The sequence below is a fragment of the Cynocephalus volans genome, chromosome 8, assembly GCF_027409185.1.
Source record: "Cynocephalus volans isolate mCynVol1 chromosome 8, mCynVol1.pri, whole genome shotgun sequence".
Classification (NCBI taxonomy): domain Eukaryota; kingdom Metazoa; phylum Chordata; class Mammalia; order Dermoptera; family Cynocephalidae; genus Cynocephalus; species Cynocephalus volans.
The window spans coordinates 109646158-109669090 of record NC_084467.1 but is presented as its reverse complement, the minus strand read 5'-3'; the positions used below and the strand labels follow the sequence as shown (position 1 = coordinate 109669090).

The window sequence follows — 22933 nt, the reverse complement described above, 5'->3', positions numbered from 1 at the left end:
TTTGGTAAGAATTTCACTGATAATATGCATCTAAAGTCATAAAAATGTTCATGTATTGTTTCAACTCATAATTGTATTAGGAGAATTTATCCTAAGAAAATCACCAAAACATGAGCTCCATAAGGGCAAGAACTTTACTGCTGGCATGCAGAAGACTCTAAAATATTTGTTGAGAGAATAAATGAAATAATGCTAAACACAAAAAGTTAAGCACAAACATTTGTTACTATTTAGATTGTTTCCAAATTTCTGTTCTTCTAAAAGTCATCAATAGGAGAATGAATGGTCAAGAACATTATAGCACAACAATCTGACAAAGTATAAAACAATCATTTAAAACTGTAAACATGAAGAACAAAATAATCTAGAAATATATTTGTGCCAATACTATGTTAAAAAGTGAATTACAAAAACGCAAATCTATAAAACTTTTAAAAGATAACAGGAAAAACTCTAGGTGAGTTTGGGTTTGACAATGAGAGTTTAGATACAACACCAAAAGCATGATCCATGAAAGAAAAAATTGCTAAGTTGAACTTTAATAAAGTCAAAAACTTCTGCTTTGCAAAAGACACTGTTAAGACAATGAGAAAGCAAGCCACAAATGAGGAGAAAATATTTGTAGAACACAAATCTGATAAAGTACTCATCTCCAATATATGTGAAGAACTCTTAAAACTCAACAACAAGAAAAAAATCCAATTTTAAAATGGGCAAAATATCTGGATGGACACCTCACCAAAGAAGATAACACAGAGAGCAAATTAGCATATGAAAAGATGCTCACATCATTCACCATCAGGGAACTGCAAATCAAAACAAGATGCCACTACACACCTATCAGAATGGCTAAAATCCAAAAAACTGGTAACACCAAATACCAAATGCTGGTGAGGATGTGGAGCAACAGCAACTCTCATTCATTGCTGGTCGAAATACAAAATGGTACAGTCACTTTGGAAGACAGTTTGACAGCTTCTTACACAGTCTTACCACAAGATCTAGCGATCACACCCTAAGTATTTACCTAATCAAGTTGAAACTTACATCCACACAAAAATCTCCACATAAACGTTTATAGCAGTTTTATTCATAATTGCCAAAAACTGAAATAACCAAGATGTCCTTCAATAGGTGAACAGATAAACTAACTGTGAAACATCCATGCAACTGAGTAAAGAAACGAGTTATCAAGCCACGAAAAGACATGGAGTAAACTTAAATGCAAATTGCTAAGGGAAAGAAGCCAGTCTGAAAAGGCTACACATACTGTATGATTCCAATTATATAACATTCCAGAAAAGGCAAAGATCAGTGGTTACCAGGGGTTTGAGGGCGGGGAGAAGGATGAATAGATGAAATACCAGGGATTGTTAGGGCAGTGAAAGTATTCTGTATGATACTGTAATGGTGCATACATGACATAACGCATTTGTCAAAACTTATAGAACTTTACAACACAAAGAATGAATCTTAATATAGGCAAATTTTTAAAAAATCAGTTAGAAAGTTGTAGGAATCCCAGACTGTGACAAGAATATCTAACTGTATTTCCGAGTGTATTTTAAACAGCCTCACTATGAGGGTAGAGGAAAAGAAATGGACCTAAGTAACTGGAAATGAATGGAATCTATAAGACTAAGGGCAAAAAGGACTGCTCAGGGCTGGCTTAGTTAGCTCAGCTCATTAGAGAACAGTTTTGATAACACCAAGGTCAAGCGTTCGGATCCCATACCAGCCAGCGACAGAGAAACAAAAAATAAACAAAAAGGAATACTCATAAGTACTGTACTCCAGTCAATAAAGTTGTTTTCCACGGGGTTACAGGTTAACAATTCTGATGTTACTGTACATGTATACTGGAATTGACAATTAAGTAAATGGATGGTGAATGGGGGGTGGCCAAGTTTCTCACTGTTGGAATGGAAATTTACAGATCTGCAAGAGGGGGAGACTATAACAATCCATGTGGTAATGGGGAAGAGATGGAGAATCAGTAAGAATCCTGTTTAACTTAATATATGTACAAATGGTTACATATAGAAGTGTTTATAGATATGTATATATACAGGGGTTAACACACACACATATATTTCTTTGCTCTGTCAGCTGAGTGGCATAAAAGAAACCACACCCTAGTAGCAACAACCACATCTAGTGCCCAGATCTTCGTTTCTAATACCATTTTCCAGTAAAAGGAACCAGGGACCCTTGGAGAAATGGCTGATTGTAGGACTGGGGCAGGAAATCTTCAAGATAAGGCTGGAGCATTTTGTAGTGCCAGAAAATAAGGAAGTACTCAAAAACAAAACAACACACATTAATGGGGTTATGCCAAAAGGGCACAGGAGCCAACTGAGAGAGCTACTAAATGGCCAAAGCAGGAATTACTGGAGCAACAAAATAAACAGAATAAGATTATAACTCAAAGTATAAAGTAAATAAATTAAATAAATAAACCCATGAGCCCATACTGATATAAATAAATTAACAAATGGGGTAGAAGAGACAATCTCCTGTCCAGAGAATTCCAAATAAATTATATAGATATTCCATCTTAAAGAAAGAGAGCATAAGTGTGGACTGCGCATGACTACTATTCAAAGAGTACACTACGAAAACGGGGGTGGTGGGTGTATAACTTTACAGTGGAGAAACCTGACAAACACTACTTCAGCCAGAAGATCAAGATCAACATCAATAGTCATAATCATGGTGATAGCATATAATCTTGTTATGAAGTGATAAAAATGGTACTTTACCTCTATGATCTCCATTCTTAAAAACTCATAACCCCAGTCTAATCATGAAAAAAAAAAATCAGACAAATTGTAATAGGCAGGCATTCTACGATATACTTGACCAGTATTTCTCAAAACTGTCAAGATTGTTAAAAACATGGAAAGACTAAGAAACTACTACAGCCAAGAGACATCTATATAAAGAGACGTGACAGCTAAATGTAAGGTGGTATCTCAGATAGGATCCTGGGACAGAAAAAGACATTAAGTAAAAACTAACGAAATCTGAATAAACTATGGACTTTAATGAATAAAATGAGGATACTTCAAAAAGTTCATGGAAAGATTTGTATTACCTTTTAATTCTACTTTTCCAAGAACTTTGTGAAGTGCTCTTCCAATGTATCAACATTGATTAGTTAATTTTAACAAATGTATCATACTATGTAACAGGGGAAACTATGCCAAGGGTGGAAGAGGGGGATATATGGAACTGTCTATACCATTTGCTCAATTTTTCTTTAAATCTAAAACTGTTCTAGAAAATAAAGATTATTAATTTTTTAAAAGCAAACTACAAATTGTATATAACAGTATGATTCAAATTTCATAAAAAATGTATAAATACAAGACAGCCAAAATACCAAAAGTAGTTAAGTTAGGAAAAGATTATGGGTGATTTTTTTTTTAATCTATTCCATAATATCCAAATTTCTGTAACATATTTATAATTACTTTTATAATTTAGAAAATAATTTTTAAAATTCAGAATGAGAAGAATCTAAAAAAAATAAAAATAAAAAAATAAAAGTTTATCTAACCTCTGTTGTCAAACACTAATTTCCCCAGTCAGAAGACTAGGACTCGGGCCAGCCTGTGGCTCACTCGGGAGAGTGTGGTGCTGATAACACCAAGGCCATGGGTTTGGATCCCATATAGGGATGGCTGGTTAGCTCACTGGGTAAGCATGGTGCTGACAACACCAAATCAAGGGTTAAGATCCCCTTACCAGTCATCTTTAAAAAAAAAAAAAAGAAAGAAGAAGAAGACTAGGACTCTGTCACTATCCCTTAGAGAACAGTTCAATAACAAGATAGAGTCCATTTTCTGCTCTAAAAATAAAACCAAGATCTGAAATCTTCAAATCACAAAAATGCCATAGCTTTAAAAAATTAAATGGCATTTTTTTCCACTTAGAAAGCTAGACTCATGAAACAATTTCACTGATTGTCAGTTATCCCTGTTTCTTCTCTGCCCACCAATCAAAAAAACGAAAACAAAATAAAACTAAAATTACCTTGCCTCCCTTCAGTCATGAGTTAATGTACCTACTGTCCAGCCTAAGCAACTACATACTAGTGAGCAGAAAACTACATGAAAGTTATAAGGTCCCAAAATTACAATTAGTTTTGGGTTTTTTACTTTTAATTTTTAAAGCCATTGACATGAAATTTTCAATGCAATAATTGTTGTAATGCAATAGTTATGACAGATTCTTGTTTGCTAAGAAAAAAGAATATAAAAGTAAAGTGCCTTGAGTTCCAGTCAAGATAGCGGAATAGACGGTTCCCAGCGTCACCGTCTCCCACAAATCAACCAATTTACAACTATAAAAATGTAGTATCAGCCACGCTGGGGCCGCTGGAGCTCAGGGGAAGAGGAGGAAAGACCTATGGAGTTCATGAAGGTGGGAGAAACCATGATGAGAGAAAGAAAAAACTGCTCTGAATGTTTCGGGCCTGTGGCCGCTTTAAGGCTCAAGCTGCTGAGCGCATGGAGCAGGAGCCAACAGAAACCGCAGCTGTGCCCTTCAGATGGAGTTACTTGGAGGCGGCAGGGGAGGAGAGGGCCTTGGTGGCCCCCAGGACAGCAAGACCACTAATAGGGTTTCTGTGGACCCATGCAGGAGCAAGGAGCCAGAACAACTGGAAAAAGCCATTCAGAGGCCAATGAGTCATCTCAAGGGACTGGGGCAGGGCCCATCCCATGGGAAGTGTTTGGAGCATGGGTGGAGGGGGAGAGAGGCCCACCAGGAGAACACTGGGACACAGCAAGGACAACTGATCTGCCCCCCAATCAGCACAGGACCACTCGGAGGAGACTGGTTGGGAATGCAGAATTGCATGGGGTGCAGCTTGATGAAAAAACTCAGGCCCAGATCAGAATTTCTACACAACACAGATCCACCGGGTCTCTGGAGAGCCAGAAGTACCTAAGGTCAACCATTAAACCCTGAGCTGCACAAAAAGCCTTCCCTAGGGAAACAGCAGCAAAGCAGCAATTTCCCTCAACCACACAGCTCAAGTCCTGGTTCCCACAGGAAGTTCTCCCATTTTAGAAGTAAGCAAAGGACAAAAAATTAGTTAGGGCCCAGTCACACCAACAGCACCTTGGGGCCTGCCTGAGAACCGAGTCTTGGAGCCAGGGACTGGACCCCTCTCCCACATCCAGCCACACCACGCCAGCGCCTTGGGACCCGCCCGGGGACCTGGGGCATGGAGAAGGGGACTGGACCCGCTTCCCACAACCAGGCACACTGCGCCTGCCCAGGGACCAGAGGCATGGAGAAGGGGACAAGACACCCCCCACAACCAGGCACACCACCAACACCAAGGAGCATGCCAAAAACATCACCCTCATGTGAGTGGCCCACTACAGCCACCACAATAACCATGGCTGCTGCAAAAGCAGCTAGACACCACATATGGTCTGCCAACCACTGGAGTGTGTTGACACAAGGAGAGTCACCAGCAGAGATAAAGAAGAGGATGTCTCTCTCCACAAAGCCCATTTCAGAGTGAAAGAAGAAGCATCTGCTCTATAGTATTGGGGGACCTGATCACATCTCTCAGCATTGAACAGATCATCTAGGCAACAAATTAACAGAGTAACCATCATTCTTTCAGAAGGAGAGAAAAAATCTAGGGTAATTAGAGGGTGGAGGGGGGAGGGAGTAGGAGAAGGGGAGAAATTGGACAAGGGGCATAAAGAATAATTACGATTTGTAACAATATATATGTTAGTAATATTGATTTGATCAACATTATCTCAATGCTCAACCCCAAAAATATGTATAATCAATTTTGATTCAATAAACAAATTTTTTTTTAAAAAGTAAAGTGTCTTGTCTCAAATATGATCAAAACTAAAAACTGCTATAAATTGGATGCCCTCCCAACTTCATTGAGGCTTAATCCCTACTGTAACAGTTGAGGGTGAGAAATCCTATTATGATAATTGAAAGGTAGGCCTTAGGTGATTAGACTATAGGACCCTGCCGTAGTGAATGGATTAATAATGGGGGTTAGGGGCATGGTTCTGAGGGCGTTAAAAGGAAAGCACGTAGAGTTTTTTCTCTCTCTGCTCCACCATTTTTGCCATGTGATACTCTGCCATTACTGTTGTCACCACCAAGCCTTTACTTCCCAGCCTCAGAAATTCTAAGCAATAATTTCATTTTCTTTATAAAACACCCAGTTCTGTGCATTTTGTTATAAGCAACAGAAACTGACTAATACACAAACACCTCATCTTAAACTAATTAGGTCTCATCTTTGGTAAATAAGGGGGAAAACAAACATATAGACCAAACTGAACAGATTTCCAGCATTCTGTGAAGAACCCTACCTCACAAATCCTTTGGTGCCTTCTTTAAATATCAAAAGCAAGATTCAATCTTTATACCAGTATTCTTTCTTTTTCCCTCTCTACTCTACAGCCTCCTAATATACCAATATTTTTAAAGCACGTACATTCAGAAATCTAACACTGGGCAAAAGAGAGTATTAATAACAATAAAGTTTGGCCCTGGAAAAGATGAGAAATTGAGAACTGTGTCAATCACCATCTTGTCTTCCCAAAAAGGGAAAATAGAATAAATAACTTGTTCAATAATCTGCTTATTATCATTGAAGTTTTTACCTTTGGCTGGGTGCTCTATTCACAAAGATTGCTCCTAGTTTTAGTACATTTTCCTGAGGCAGGAAAAGTACAAAAAGACTCATCTGTTCGTCACCTTCAATACCCCCAAGTCAGAACTAACAAGGGTTATTACGTGAAAAGGAGTGACAGATTCCTCAAAACTTCTAATGTCAGGGCCGGCCTGTGGCTCACTCGGGAGAGTGCGGTGCTGATAACACCAAGGCCACGGGTTCAGATCCCATATAGGGATGGCCGGTTTGCTCACTGGGTGAGCGTGGTGCTGACAACACCGAGTCAAGGGTTAAGATCCCCTTACCGGTCATCTTTAAAAAAAAAAAAACTTCTAATGTCAAGGCAATCAGTATACCAATATAATCTATTCAGGTAGATTTATTTCTGAATAAATGAATTATGTTTGTGATGAGAAAAAAGTATAATAAAGTTTAAGGCTATAAGGTACTTAAAAAACAAATATAAAAACAAAAGTATAATAAAAGTAAAAACAAAAATATAATAAAGCTTAAGGCTATAAGGTATTTAAAAAATAAATATAAAAATATAATCAAGCTATTCGGAAAAAAAGTTCATTTTTTATCTGATAATTAGACGAGATCGGGCGCGTTCAGGGTGGTATGGCCGTAGACTATCTGATAATTAAAGCCAACGTAACCACTCCTCACCAAGAACAAAAACAAACTCATTCATTTCCCTCCTGGTAGAATACAAAATTCCAGTCTTAGAATTTTAAAACAGCTTTATATAGTAAGATTATTAAGGCTACAAACCTGTGTTTCAGTTTGCCAAGACACACCTAGTTTACACCTGTTGTGCTGGCATAATTAACAGGGTCCCTTTCATTCTCAAAAGTGTCCTGGTTTGGATGATAAACTACATGGTCCTCCTAGTTTCAGTACATTTTGCCTCTGGAGACTCCTGTTAAAATGCACGTGGTCCCTGGCACTTGCATTTACTAGTTGAGATAACTGAGGGCTGAAAAATATTTAGGAGACTTGGAGGATTTGCTTTAGGTTTGTTCATAGGAGGGGTGGGGGTTAGAGAGAGACTTCAAGTCGACCTGGCTTAGAAAAGACCTGAGGCTTCTTTTTTTTTTTTTTTTTTTTTTTTTTTTTTTTTTTCGTGACCGGCACTCAGCCAGTGAGTGCACCGGTCAGTCCTATATAGGATCCGAACCCGCGGCGGGAGGATCGCCGCGCTCCCAGCGCAGCACCCTACCAAGTGCGCCACGGGCTCGGCCCAAGACCTGAGGCTTCTATACTCACCGCCCAACCCCCCTGCCCAGCACCACCACCACCACCACCAACCCCTGTCTGGTCAGGTGCCATCTTCTCTGTTTTCTTACCTTCCCTGGGTTTACTCCAGGATTGCAATTGTTGATCTGCCAGATTCCCCACAAGATCCTAAATTTCCTAAGGGTAAGGACTACATGTTATTTATTCAGCATTCTATCCCCATTGTCTAATCCTATGTTTGTCACATACTAAGCACTCATTAAAATGTAGTCCTGAATAGATTTTTTTTTTTAATTAAGGCTGACACACAGACTAATGTTTTTCCTTCATGGACCTCTATAATTTCATTCCTTATTTTTAACTTTTACACTGTTTTCACTGTTTGAAGGGAAGTACTAAAAATATTGTGCATGCTGTACATTTCTTAAACTTTAGTATTAGCTATTATTTGGCTTTCTATTATATAGAAATAATACTGAAGATTAGAATATGGCATTCAATTATGTAAGCAATTTCAAAATAAGGTTGTTTTCTTTCACTCAAATGTGCTGAAAATAAAAGTAACTAATTGTTTTTATTTATCTGTAAACATAAACACTGATAGCAAAGGAGGTAAGGAGAAGAAATAAGAAATAAACGTGTTGACATTTAAAAGCAAACCTTTATTTCATGTAAACTCTGGGAATAATCAATGTAATTACATGGTTTCGGCCCATGAAAACTAAATGCACCACACTTAGTATAAGAAAATTTAAGCACAATGCCTTTACTCGTATGTGAGAAGCTAAAGAATGACCAAGATTTCTTTATTCAATTTTTGTCTTTAAAAACTTGACCAGCATACAGCAACTCTATGGTTCTACTCAAATGAAAGGCTGGATGTGACAATGGGTTACTTCTTCACATTGTAGGACAGTAAATGTTAGAAATGGGAAAGGAAGTTATTAATAGCCACGATGGTTTCTCTAACCTGACTAACTCATTTCCCTCCTATGTACACTATTTCTGAGGACCCCTCAACTCAGTTATTCACCAGCAAAACAAACACAACCAGTCCTAAATCATTTCCCAACACCAACTTAAGAGTTTTTAGATCTGCTACATTTTGAATCACTAACTACATGGCCAACTTAAATGCAACCCCCATATGTTTTTAATTCAGTGTACTGACCACAGTGAAAGTTAATTAAAGGATAAAATCTACTTGCTTAATCAACAACCTTTGCAAGTCAGATGAGTTATCAGAAAAGGAATCTTACTTTTTTAAAGTTCTACTTCACTACTGTTTCTGAATTCCTATATAATGTGATTAAAAGTATGATTCTTCCTGTGATTTTTTGAGTCTGTCCTGGGGCCAAACCTACACCCTGCCTGAATCCCAACTACCTATCTCCTAAACATGTAATTTGACCCAAGAGAAACTGTACGTGAATGTGAACAGATAGTGTAAATCTATCACTACTACTGAAAAAACAGCTCAAAATACCTCCATTTATAAAAGATAGCCTTTAAAAATTAATAACAAGCGATATTTGTGAAGGGATATGGCCCTTTAACAACAAATACCATCTTTTAACCCAAATTAAATTTGCACAATTACTTTTGGAAGTTGAGTAACAAAGACTACAGTTTCTATAAGTCCGTAGTCTATTTCAACATATCGAAAAAGAAAAAAGGTACAGTAGGACCTCTTTCAAATCAGCAATATAAAAGATAATTTGGTAGGACAGGGAAATCTAAAATAACCTATCAGCACTTAACTCACAAAGACAACTTTAGTGTCACATTTCCTTGGATTCAAAACACCAAGTAGAGAGAATAAAACTCATTGCTGTTTCCAAGTAAAGATAGATGCAGGTATATATCTTCAGAAAACAGGTCCAAAAAGTAGTTTTTAATCCTATCAGATTTTAAATAACCATAAAATTGGGAAGAAACTAAATAACCCTCATAGTACATTCAGTAGACAAACTTTACAAATGGCAAACTCTCTAGATGATTAAACTGATCAGCAAAAGAATAAAAATTTCCAAAACTTTCAAGGTCATCACGTTTTCCAAGATCTCCAAATATTCATTTAATCAATCTCTCAATTTTTAAAACATACTAAATAAATATAATTAAAACTAGATAGCCACATAGATCTAAAAGTACTGCAGTACGGGGAGGGGGAGACTACGACTTCCTAGTTAATCTCACTGAATAGTTCTGTAAGAGTAATCAGCCTTTTGAAAGCAGCTGGGAGAACCACCACACAAGCAGCTGACTCTGCAGACTGCTCTGTACTTTTCCAAAGGGAAGTAAGCTAATTACTTGTGTATCAAGTCCATAGAATACACAGATCTGTCATTCTAGTCCTGCTCTGAGGTTTGAAAGAAGAATCTAAAAAGACAGATAGCTTAAGCACAAGCAAATTGTTTTCGAAAGATATTTTCTTAAATGGAAGTTCACTGGAGGATGTACGCATAAGGGCACTCAAATACAGCTCCTTACTCAGCAACTCAAATACCTTGCAGATAGGTACATTTCCTCAACTATTACAAGAATCTTATATAGTTGGCAGGAAGCAATAAGTAATAAACAAAAGAGACTACACACATACTACCTAGCAGTTCACTAATACCGTACCACACAATTTAGTCCTGAAGTACTCCTCATATTACTGAGAGAAAACAAAAATTCACTTTGTGGTCACCATCAATTGTTAAACTTATTTGAAGGATATTCATAAGAATTTTAATTTTGGGGCCGAGCCCGTGGCGCACTTGGTAGAGTGCTGCGCTGGGAGCGCGGCAACGCTCCCGCCGCGGGTTCGGATCCTATATAGGACTGACCAGTGCACTCACTGGCTGAGTGCCGGTCACGAAAAAACGACAAAAAAAAAAAAAAAAAAGAATTTTAATTTTGAAGGTAGAATTCAGGTATAAGTTTTAGTACCATATTATTTTCCCTGTCTGTCTTCAGTCCCCTCAACTCCCAACAACATACGGTATGCCAAAATAAAAGATTTAAACTGAAGAGGGCATCTTCAAATCAGAGGAACAGCCTTGGAGGAAAGTACAGCTAAAACAGAATGTCATAGGTAGGGCAGAGCACAAGTGGACCTGTAGCACATAAGGATGAAAATTATAAACTGTAAACACAACCGTAAAGTATAGTCATTTAAAACATAACAGAAAGAGAATATATGAATACATAAGTGTATGAGAAGCTGGACTGGACTGTGAAATACAATACGAAGGTACTTCAAAAAGTTCATGGAAAAATACAACTGAAAGATAATAAGAATCTTTCCGTAAACTTTTTGAAGTACCTCGTACATGCACAAATTAAAGGCAACCAGCTCCTCACCAGTTGTTTTCAGCTCTGGATATTAGAGCTTACTTGTTCTCAGTTCTCTTCTTTATACAGTACAAGACAGTCCAACAGGCGAGACGCTCTCAAATCCTTCTAATTCGAATAGTGATTTTCCTCTTGGCTTTGGAAAAGTTATTCTGGTAAATAATTAAATAAAAAATAAATTCACAGGAAGTCCTGGGTATTAATGCACATACACCTATATTCAGAACTCATTAAAAAAAAAAAAAATCCAAACTTCTTAGCATTGCATTCAAAACCCATTTTGATCTCTCATCGACCTTCCTTTCCAAGCTACATCACTACAACTGACTACAGACAAATGGCAACTTTAGGCCCCTTGCTATCCTAAGAACTTTCCGTATCTTCCTCCATTTGATCACACAGTTTCCTCGGTGTATAAAATCGTTCCCATTCTCTGCTACTGAGATTATACTTTTCCTTCAATCACATTTAAAAGCCTTCTATAACCTATCTCCCCACCAATCTTCTTAAGCATATTCACTCTAGCCTATAAATTTCCACTGTTTTTCATTTATCTCCATTACTTCATTTAGCTTTACACACAGTAAATTGTTTACATGTACCTTCCCCGCTGCAACGTAAGCTTCTCAAGGGCAGGAAAGCAGGGACACCATGACTCCTACAAGTCTAGCAGTACTTTACACTTAATGTGTGCTTAACTGTGGAACCAGAATGAATATGAGATAATATTAGTGGGCCAGCAACAGGAAAAATGGTGCCCTAAACCACTGTTTTTCAGACAGTGGATCACAACCTAACGAGTCATGAAATTAATGTAGTGGGATATCACCAGCATTCAAAAACCAAAATATAAAATCCAAAATATTGAATAGATTAAAAAATACCACAGTGCATACCAGGAAATACAGTATTTGTGAAACTTGTTTCAGATTTTTTTAAATAAATATGTTATATATATTATAAAATATCTCTGAGTTACAATTATTAAAAAATAATAAAAATAAGCTGCCTAAAGATTTTTTTCCAAATGTAGGTTAGAGTTGTACCACTTATACATAGGCTCTTACTGAATTGCCCAACTGAAGTATAGAAAACATCTGTATAGCTGACAGTCAAAGAACAGAATGAACCCAACTGGCTCTACCCTAAACCACCAAATCCTTTGTCAGTAATGCCATCATCTAATGAATGAACTCACCACAGATCATGCTTGCCAAGCACCTTGCAGTGATCATAAATTCTAAGTGTTTGCTTGTCAATTAAGTCTCTTTGCTTATCTACCAGATCATAAGAATTATCCTCAAAGGGACTTATCTTAAAAAAATAATTATCCTTGAGAGCATGGTAACAAGCCCTCACCAGAAACAAACTAGTCAGTGGTGGCTGGAAAGACAACTCGTCTTCACAATAACTTACAAGACTCAGGCAAATCATTATGATATTAAGGAAAGATCTTTTCCTTATCACAGCAATCTGTGGAAATGATTTCTGAGGGGAAGGTAATGCTATTTTCAGTAAGTAGGGTCATTTAAACCTAAGAGAAAGAGAAATGGATATATGAGAAGCTAGACTGGATTGTGAAGTAAACTACGAGGGTACTTTACTCAACTACCTATAAAATTAAAAGTTTTTTCTTTTCTTTTCTTTTTTTTAATTTAAATGATGACCGGTAAGGGGATCTTAACCCTTGACTTGGTGTTGTCAGCACCACGCTCTCCCAAGTGAGCTAACCGGCCATCCCTATACACGGATTCGAACCCATGGCCTTTGTGTCATCAGCACCACACTCTCCCAAGTGAGCCATGGGCCGGCCCTAAATTGAACGTATTTTTGAAGTTACAATTATGATTGTCATGCTCTCTTCACTGATAACCAACAGAGTAAAGACAGCAACAATAAGGGCAAACAATGCCTGCTTTCACCACATTTCCTACCCATTTTAACAATGGAAGAGAGAAGGTAAATAAAGATATAAGACATTTATATTTCACAATAATAGAATCAAAGTGCAACTGCTATCAAAGTTTATGGGAATGTAGCTGAATTTTAAGTAACAGTCACGGTTAAGAATATCTGAAAAAACAAAGAAATGAAAAATACACTAGATTTAGAATCCAAAGGCCTGGGTTTAATTCTGATGGCCACTCATTGGTGCAACACTCAATTTCCTCTTATAAAATATGATTAATACTTATATATTCATTCAGCAAGTATTTATTGAAGAATATGTTCTATATGCCACCAGACATTTGGCCAGGGATACAATGAATACATAGTAGATGCCATCACTGCCCTCAGGGAGCTTATAATTTCCCTATCTCACAGGATTGTTGTGAAGATCAAATGTAAAAATGCTGCAAACTGTAACACACTATACACATTGCAAAGTGATACAATGATTACTGTTACTATTAACTTCTTCTACCTCTTAACCATCCATCTTTGTTGCAAGAGCTTAGCAAGACCCAATAAATAAAATATAGATGATCAGACAGACTAGTTAGTACTTAACTGACTTTCCACTTAGGTTGGAATTCAGGAGCCTAACAAACCTCTATTTGTTAGTACTGTCTAGTTTTAGCTCATGACTCTCAATATAACAATGAAGATAACATGAACTGAGAATCCAAGGCCTATAACCTACAGTGTCACTCTGGGCATGTGGCTGGGTATGTGGCAAAGGAGTAAAAAGATTTCTAGGCCCCGTGCAAGAACTACTGAATCATAACCCTTAAAAGGTGAGCCTGAAAATCTATACTTTTGACAAGCATTCCCAAGTGATTCTTATGCACACTAAAGCCTGACAATCATTGCCATGAAAATTTCCTTTGATCAATAACCATAATTTCAAACACTATTACCAAAATGTACCTGGAAAATCTGAGCCAAATAGAATTCAGCTACGATTGAGAAAGCAACTCTTGAAAACGTACTTCACAGTCAATTTTATATGACTCACACTTAACATGTATAAATACTTCTTGTGGCACCTCTTTTTATTCCAATGACTTTCAAACTTTCACACAAAATAAAGTTAAAAAAATGACTCTCAATAAACAAATTGGTATGTATATAGCTTTAATTTGTTTTGTCTATGGTTTAAATTTAACAAGGGAAAATCGATGGGTATATTATCTGGTAGCTAATCAAGGAGAAAAGCATAACTATATCATGATTTTGATTTTGAATGCTTAAAGGCCAAACTTAGAGGTCCATGCTTAAAGATCATACTACCCCAATAGAAAAGAAACAAAAAGCCAACAAACATAATTCCTCAAAAATACAGACAGTCCCATATCCACTGCACACTAAAACCCTCCCAAAGACATTTCTCAAGAAATCAATCAAGAGCCCTTGGAATTACTTTAACCCTGAGGAAATTAAACTGAAGTCCAGCCACACACACACACACCCCCGCCCGACACCCACAGCCAGCCCAGCGGTTACCACTGAGCCACGGCAGGAAGTGCCCCAGGCTCTCCAGAGCTGGGTTGGTGGGAGGCAGCCCCACCCTGCACCCTCCCCCCACACTGACCCATGCAACCAGGCCAGCGACAACCACCACAAGCAAGAAGGGTCCTGGGTTCCTCAGTTGGGACAGTGGAGGGTGAGGGTTTTTGCCACAAACCCCTAACATCTGCACCCAGCCCAGCAATGATCAAGCCACAGCTGGAAGCCCCCCCATGAGGGGGGTGCACAGACCTCAATCTTGCCCCTTCTCCTTCCTCTTTCTTCCATCCCATTTCCTTCCCCTTTCCCCTCTCCCCCTCCCTCCCAACTGCTCTGCAACAACATCCTAGAATGTAAAAATATTAATAAAATTACATTTTCTTTAAAAAAAAAACCAAAGTCATTGTTATTTCATATACTATATAATTAGGGCAAACACATACCTATTTTGGTTCTATTTGTTGAAAGTATCCTTCACTCATTAGCCTCCAGGTACATACACATCAAAGAGAAAAAATACAGTGTATGTTACACTGGGAAAAATTATAAGGTGGAGACTAACATTGCTAAGTCAAGAAAACTTTCTATCTGCAGTAAAATTTAGAGAGCCCAGAAGGCTTATTCATACTGCAGTACCAAGTTCTGCAACGTGACTTTCTCAAACCAGTTAGAATCTAGTCAGTTTTGAAAGGACAAAGGACACTGAACCATACTGGCTCCACTTTAGTTTAACAATTGTTCCCAGATTCAGTGAGGATACTGATGCTTTGGTGTCCAAGTTTATATCTCCTTAAATCTCAAAGTTGCTCTGTTCCTTCATACCTCTATCAGCTGTCTAAACAACGGCAATATATGAAAATTGGGATAAAAACAATGTGTATACAGGAGAAAGAGTCTAAAGTAGGGAAAAATCTTAGTTAAACAGCAATTATTAAGGTCCAGACATCCACCCATGCCTTGACACAAACTGCATCTACATAGTGATAATCCACTTATCACTACCTCTGACCCCACCTGGCACTCATCAACATCCAAAGCTTTCCTGGGACAACAGAGAGGTTAACTTAAAGAACTTGAGTGAGAGACAAAGAAAAGCTCTAAGGAGTGTTGCTTAAAGAATACTTTAGGAAAACTGGCATCACTCTAACCAAGATGAAAACATGTATCAGGCACAGATACCCTCAAGAAGTCTATTTGGTTGCTGATTTCCTCCTCTCACTTGAAAACCTAAGGAGAAGATGCAGACTTTGGAAGAAAGAAAAAAAACTGTATATTTGAGGTCTCAGAAAACTTACCAACTAGCTTGGCTTTGTGTCACAACTATCACTACTTTCAATATAGTACCCGAAGTTTCAAAGAATTTTGAAACCAGAATACATTCAGCTGGAAGGGTGAGAAACCAATGCCAGGAAGACATCTAATCATCACAAACTTTCAGGGAAAGGTCTTCTAGGCAAAGGTTATTCATTTCCACTGCCCACTAAAAGGGATGAAGTTCTCTATTCACTACCAAGGATGTGTCAAAAAGAAATGTCTTCTCTAGAAGGAAAAGACTTCCTAAGTTCCTAACCTGGAACCTGAGCCTGAGGCAAGTTCTTCTACCTGTCCTAGGAGATCATCTGAGTTCTCCCACTACCTACTTCACAGCTGTGCAGAAACTACAATAAAGGCAAGAGGCCACCAAATATGTTTGTTGGTGTGCATATATATACACACATACACACACACACACACACACACACACACACACACACATATTTGCAAAGGTAGATCACATTAGCTGTAGTTTCCTACTGAATTATTTTAGTTTAGTTCCTTTAGATACTGTAAAAAGAAAATGATTTAGAACTTTATGATAAATTTATAATTTTAAATACTTTAGTTTTAAATTTAAAAATAAACAAACAGCTGGATCCAAAGTTAACTTCCAAAGGTAAAGGAAAATGACAGTTCATGAGCTTCTATCAGAAAGAAACATCAGCCACAAATTTTGAGTTATCTAGAAAGAAAATAATTAGATGACCAGGTACAAAAAATCAAAAGGTCATTACTGCATTCTATATCTGAATGAATGCCCCGCCCCCAAAAAGATTAAGAATATATTGCCAGAGAATACTAGAAAAGAGTATGTAGTATATTAATGAAAAAAGAAAGCATCTATTTACAGAATGGGCAAAGGAAAGGCATATCTCCAAACATTTACCTTGGTGAACTACTCTTTCTTGAGGTGGAAGGGATGAGGAAACAGAATAAGTGGATACCATAGATTAAGAATGTTAAAGATAAGGGCAGGGGACACCAGATGAGTAAGAAGGTTGGACTCCTCCGTAAGGCCAGACTTTCAAGATATTACCCCTCTGAGAACCTTGGGCGAACCTACTGTTTTACAATTGGAAAGACTGAAGGTTGTGGAAATTACAATTAAAATAAAACTTACAGAAAACGAGAAAGACTTCATGTGGACAAATCCCAGTATGGAGGGAGAGAGTAAAAGTGTGAAAAAATAATATAAAGTACTGATTCAGTAAGATGGACAGAAATACAGAATTGAAAACTGCTAAGGAGACCAGAGACAACGAGAGCGTATACCACCTACAAGTCAACCAGGAATCACTATACGAATTTTAACAAAGTATAAAAACACAAATGTAACACCTAGATTAGGATAGTAGTGGAAATCTGCCCAGAAACTGCAAGACAAGGTAACATCCTGCGAGAACTTTACGGGATGTGATGGGGAAATAAGGATGAAGGAGTATGAAGGGGGAGGGACTGCAGCAGGGGAAAGAGGGTGGGTTGCAGCAGCAGAAGGCGCCTTAAAACGAGAAGGAAGGGAAAGCAACCTAAAGGAGAAAAAGAATAGGATAAAGTCAAGTATGGGGTCACAAGAGAATAGAGCAGGAGAGAGAATGGAGACGGGCATGCCCTAAAAAAGTGGAGAGGTCAAAGACCCAAAAGGGATTGTGGTTTGAGGAAAGTAGGTTCTAGGAGAGCCCTACCATAAACCAGACTAAAAAGTGCGAGTATGTGTAGCAGGCAAGACAGGGGGCCAGAACAGGAATGCACTCAGAGGGATGCGGTGATGGAGACACTAGATTCAAAATCGGGGTGTAATACGAAGACTACCGAGCAGAGACAATACAGTGTCAAACACCATGACCTCCCCCCAAAGGCATGCATGGGTCAGAAAAAGAGGCATACTCTTGGAGTATGAATACAAAAAGGAGGGGAGGAAAGGGTCACACGGTAGGATGGAAAAATACAGAGGTGCTTAACCACAAGGAGAGGGTAATGAGGAAAGGAGTGGAGTGGGGAGGGATGAGCTTTCCGGAGGAAAAGTAGGACCCCAGGTCCTGCTTACTTGGTCTAGAGGGCAGAAGGGACAGTCCACAGAGGTAGGAGAGCGATGGAGAACATGAAACTACGATACTGAAGCTAGAGAACTTGAGGAGGACATGGTACCGGCTGGGTCAGAAAAGGAGACGCCGTCAGTAAGGAGAAGAGGTTCGTTATGAGGAAGGCGAGGGGCAGTGAGGAGCAGAAAGCAGCACGCCAAAGGGGAAGGCAAAGGGGCAGAAAAGAAGCCAACGGAATGATGGTAGGGGTAAAAGCACTAGGGGCGCAAGGACATAAACTGGAGACTTCACGGAGGAAGGTGGGAGTCGCAGAAACCAGAGGATTGGGGGCGCCGAGGAAGGGTCAACCCACAAGAAGGTGCCAGGCAGCCGACGCCTGAATGGGGCGGGGGTCCTGAGGGCCGGCCGGGGGAGTGGGGGAGGTGCGGCCTGAGGGTGACAGGAGAGGAGATGCAGGGACAGGGGGAGGGGGCAGGGAAGGAAAGGGGTAGGCGACCCCGATACTCACACCTCCAGGATGCGGTCCCCCTTGCGCACCCCGGCCCGGTCGGCCGCCCCCCCGGGCAGCACGGCGCTCACATGCTGCAGCGGCGCGTACAGCTCCCCGTTGATGCTCCGCAGCTGCCCGCCCTCGCTCACTTGGCCCCGCACGTTGAAGCCGTAGCCGGACTCGGACTTGACGATGCGCACGACCCGCGGGCCGCCGCCTCCCCCGCCGCCGTTCCCGGCGCAATGGAATCCAGAACCCCCCCCGCCGCCGCCGCCTCCGTTCCTGTGAGGGGCTGAGGGGTGAATCCCTTCCCCGTCCTCGTCCGCCATCTTGAGAGCAAGCGAGCCCTACCCCCGCCCCCCTACGCCTCCACTCGCTCCCAGCGCGCGCTCGTCCTTCTCAGCAGCCGTGCGACCCCCGACGCGCGCGCCCGCTCCACCGGCAACGGGACCAAGTCGGCCACAGAGGGCTGGAGGGGATAAAGGGGAGTCAGGGGGCGGGGGAAAGCGGACGGTTGGGCACCGCGGGGCCTCCCGGGAATTGTAGTTTCTAGACGGTGGGGGCGGGGGGGGGGCTCGGCCAGGGCCCGAGTGGAGGTTAAAGTACGCAGTTCGAGAGCAAGGCCTGCTGGGAGTTGTAGTTTGTCTTTTGTGCTCTCAGGAGTTTCTTCATCTCCTGCTTGGCGGTGAGCGTCTAACCTATCTGTGAGCGTAGCAAGATGATTCAGCTGTTGACGCGGGGCAGGTTTTTTTCCTCTTTCCTTTCATAACCTCTAAAAATAATAATAGGATAAATTGACGTTTATGATTCAACACAATCTTAAATTATATCAACTCATTTGCTCAGTAACTTACGTGTTCACGTGCATTCTTTTATTTAATAGCCCCAACAACCTGGTGACAACATAATTACGAATCAGTTTCCCTATTTCATATATTAGGAAACTGAACCTTAGAGTGCCCAAAGTTCCCCAGCTATTAAGTAACAGGAACTAAGACCCAGTTAGTTTTGCACAACTTTCTTTTCATGTATTGCAACTACATGAAAACTGTGACCCAGCTATACAAAAGGCATATGTAGAGAGGTAACTACAGTCTCAGTAATTTATTACTGGGTATTGGAATGGCCAAGTAATAATTTCAATTTAGCAATAATTTCGAAGTTACTTTTATTTCAGATTCATTTTGTTTCCCCCAACATCACAGTAGAGTTCTTAACATATGGCAGCAATTGGTGTTTTTTGGCGACTTGCCAAAACACAAACTTACGGATATTGTGCAGAGTGCCTGGTGAAGGCAAGTAAGAAAAGAAAGAGCAAAAATAATGAAAATAGTTTACTTCAGCAATTACTACCCAAGTCTGGCATTCGATTTTACCTTACTGATAGGGTAATAAATTAGTCTGATATTTTTTCATGGATGCTGTAGAAGACACAAGATTCCTGGGTCAGAGACAAAAGAAGTAACATGAGCTTCAGCATGTTTGTGTTAATTTCCTCTTGCCTCTCAAGTCCCACTGGGATGAAATGAAAGGCTCAAATGAATGCTGTGCACTTAATGTACTTATATTACATCCGAGGAACACTGAGGCTGGGCAACCTGCCATTTTACAAGAAGCAGTAAGCAAACCTATTCTTTGTCCTGGAGGGAGGCATTACTTCATCCCTCAAGGTTGCTCTCTATAAACACAACCCAGAGAAATGACCCTGGTAAACAGCAGTCAGGACCTTGCATTCTTGATATACCCAGGAAGATGAGTAGAAGTATGAGACCAATGAAAGACTATCTCCCAGCATTACTATGTGCCAAACACTATTCTAAGCACTTTACATTTATAATCTCATTTAATCCTCACAATCCTATAGTAGCCTCTGTTTTACAGATGAATAAACAGGCATGGAGAGGTCACACAACTAATAAGCAATGAATCTAGGAGAAACAGAGGCCTTTGACTTATAAAATCAACAAGCAACCCCCTAAAGTAATTTATAAACTATGTAAGTGTTTCCAGGAATTGCTCAGGGGAGAAAAAACCTTGTAAAAGAATTAAGAGATCTTACAAAATACAGGATGAGGACACAAAGTCATTATAATTAGAACATAAAAATTAATGTGACCTTATTTTACAACCAAGCTAATGAAGAAGGATCTTGATTAGTTACACAAATATGGAAATTAATAAAGTTGGAATAGGAATTTTGCTCCAGAATAATAATGGCACTTGCGTTGAACATGAATCGTTTTGTTTGAACTGAGCACTGGGTGGGAAGGAACTTATCCACTCTTATCTCCTTCAGAGAAAGGAAAAAGAAAGGAACCTCTGCTAAAAAGCTATTTTTTTATTTTTTGATAAAAATATACTGAATGCCTACTCTGTTCTAGGCTTGTAATGGTGGCTAGGGATACAGAGATAAATAAGATGATATCCACAAACTCCATGAAGGGCAATAGGACATGCACATACAAATGCACATACTCCTTGGTGTGGCAGTTCCACTTGTAGGAGTTCATTCTACTGTTACACTTGCACACACGTGAAACGACATTTTTGTTAAGTCATTGCAGTATTGTTTGTATTGACAAAATATTGGAAACAACCTAAATTATGATACATCCACAATGGAAAACTGAATCACTGTAAACAAGGAAGGAAGCTCTTTATGCACTGATACAGCATTCTATCTCATGGACACTGTACTGGCTAAGTGAAAACAAGGTGCAGCACAGTCTGTAGAATGTGATACCATTGGTGTATAAAAGGGGAATAATATGTTTATATCCCTAGAAGTGTTCACAAGAAATCGATAATGTTGATTGCTGCTGTGGAGGGAGACTGGACAGCTGGAGTGGGGACAGGAGTAGAAAGGAGACTTTTCACTTTATACCTATTAGTAACTTCTGAATTTTCAGTTAGATGACTGTGTTGCCTATTCAAAAAATAAATGAAATATTTAGAAAGGATCAGACTGGAAGAAAAGATAAACAGAGCATCAAAATAAAATAAAATAAGGCACCTTACTGCTTGTGAGAACTCACAATGTGGCAGGAGAGATAGCAAAAGAAAGAATGATTACAATATAGCATAATGACAGCTGTGACAGAGGCCTGTACATGCTTTGAGGGGTGCATATAGGTGGTGCCTTCAACCACAGGGTAGGTAAGGAGATAGAGAAGACAACTCATGAAATGAGAGCACTAAGCAGAGTGATTTTAGATAAGAGTCAGTATGGCAAAGCATAGTGATAGAAGGGCATATCTGACAAGGGAACTGCATATTCAAACAGAGATTTGAAAGAATACAGTTTAGTGTGAGAACAAGCAGATCAGTAGAACTGGAGCAGAGGGGACAGGGTAGGAAGTGGACAAGGAAGGTGGGCAAGTCATATCCAGGAGGGTTTCAGATATTAAATGTCATGCCCAGGAGTTTGAATTTCATTTCTAAGTGTTTAGGGGCCTTTGAATACTTTTTAGAAGAGTTAGAGGTATTATCAAACTTGTGCTTCAGAAAGATCACTCTTTCTGGATCAAGAATGAATTGAGGGAGGCCAGTTAGCTCAGTTGGTTAGAGAGCAGTGTTGTAACACCAAAGTCAAGGGTTTGGATCCCTGAACTGGCCATACGCAAAAAAAAAAAAAAGAATTGAAATAGACCAGTTAAGAAGTAAGTGTGGTGATTCAGGTGAGAATTAATGAGATTCAAACTAAGGCAGTGATGGTATACAAGGAGGGGGATGCCAGGAGAAAAAGGACTTGGTGACCACTAGGATCTCATGTGCCGATGTGGGGGAGGCGGGAATGACATCAGATTCCTGACTTGGTGGTGCAATTCCCCAAGACAAGTCATGAAAAGGAAGAGGAAGAGATTTGCAGGGAAGGTAATGAGTTTATTTGGGGGCCTGTGGGAGATCCAAGAGGAATTTCCAGCAATTGCTTAGATGCATAAGTCTGACACTGAGGAAAAGCATTTGGGCCAGGACATAAATTTGGGAGCCATCAGCTCTGAGTGGTGGATGAGAGCCCCAAGGGAGAGCATGTAGTGAGAAGAAAGAAGTGCCAAGGCCAGACCCAGGAGAATCTATCCTTGCCTGCCACTGCCTCCTCATGCCCCCGCACCCCATTTAAGAGACTTGAAGAGGAAGGGGACACAATAGAAGAGGTGTCAGAGAGCTGGGAGACCCAGAGAGATGGGGTCTTAGAAGTTGATGGAGCTGCCTTCGGAAATAGGACCTGGACCATTTGCAGAGCACTTCCCATCCAAGAGCTAGTTTCATCCTCACAACAACAATGTAGATAGAAATATTCACAAGACATTAGGCTTAGATAACCAGAAGGCCCCAGTCACACCTAGTTAATAGCAGAACTGAATCTTGAACCCAAATTTTTTG

General features: G+C 39.7%; 1 protein-coding gene across 1 annotated transcript in view; it reads right to left on the bottom strand.

Moving 5' to 3' along the window:
• Positions 1-19056, bottom strand: part of SNX27 (sorting nexin 27) — a 72365-nt gene extending 53309 nt beyond the window's left edge. The window contains exon 1 of the mRNA XM_063105216.1: positions 18569-19056. Coding sequence (XP_062961286.1) covers positions 18569-18879 — 311 coding nt within the window. The 5' untranslated portion in view covers positions 18880-19056. The remainder of the gene's footprint in view (positions 1-18568) is intronic.
• Between the last annotated feature and the right edge of the window lie 3877 nt (positions 19057-22933).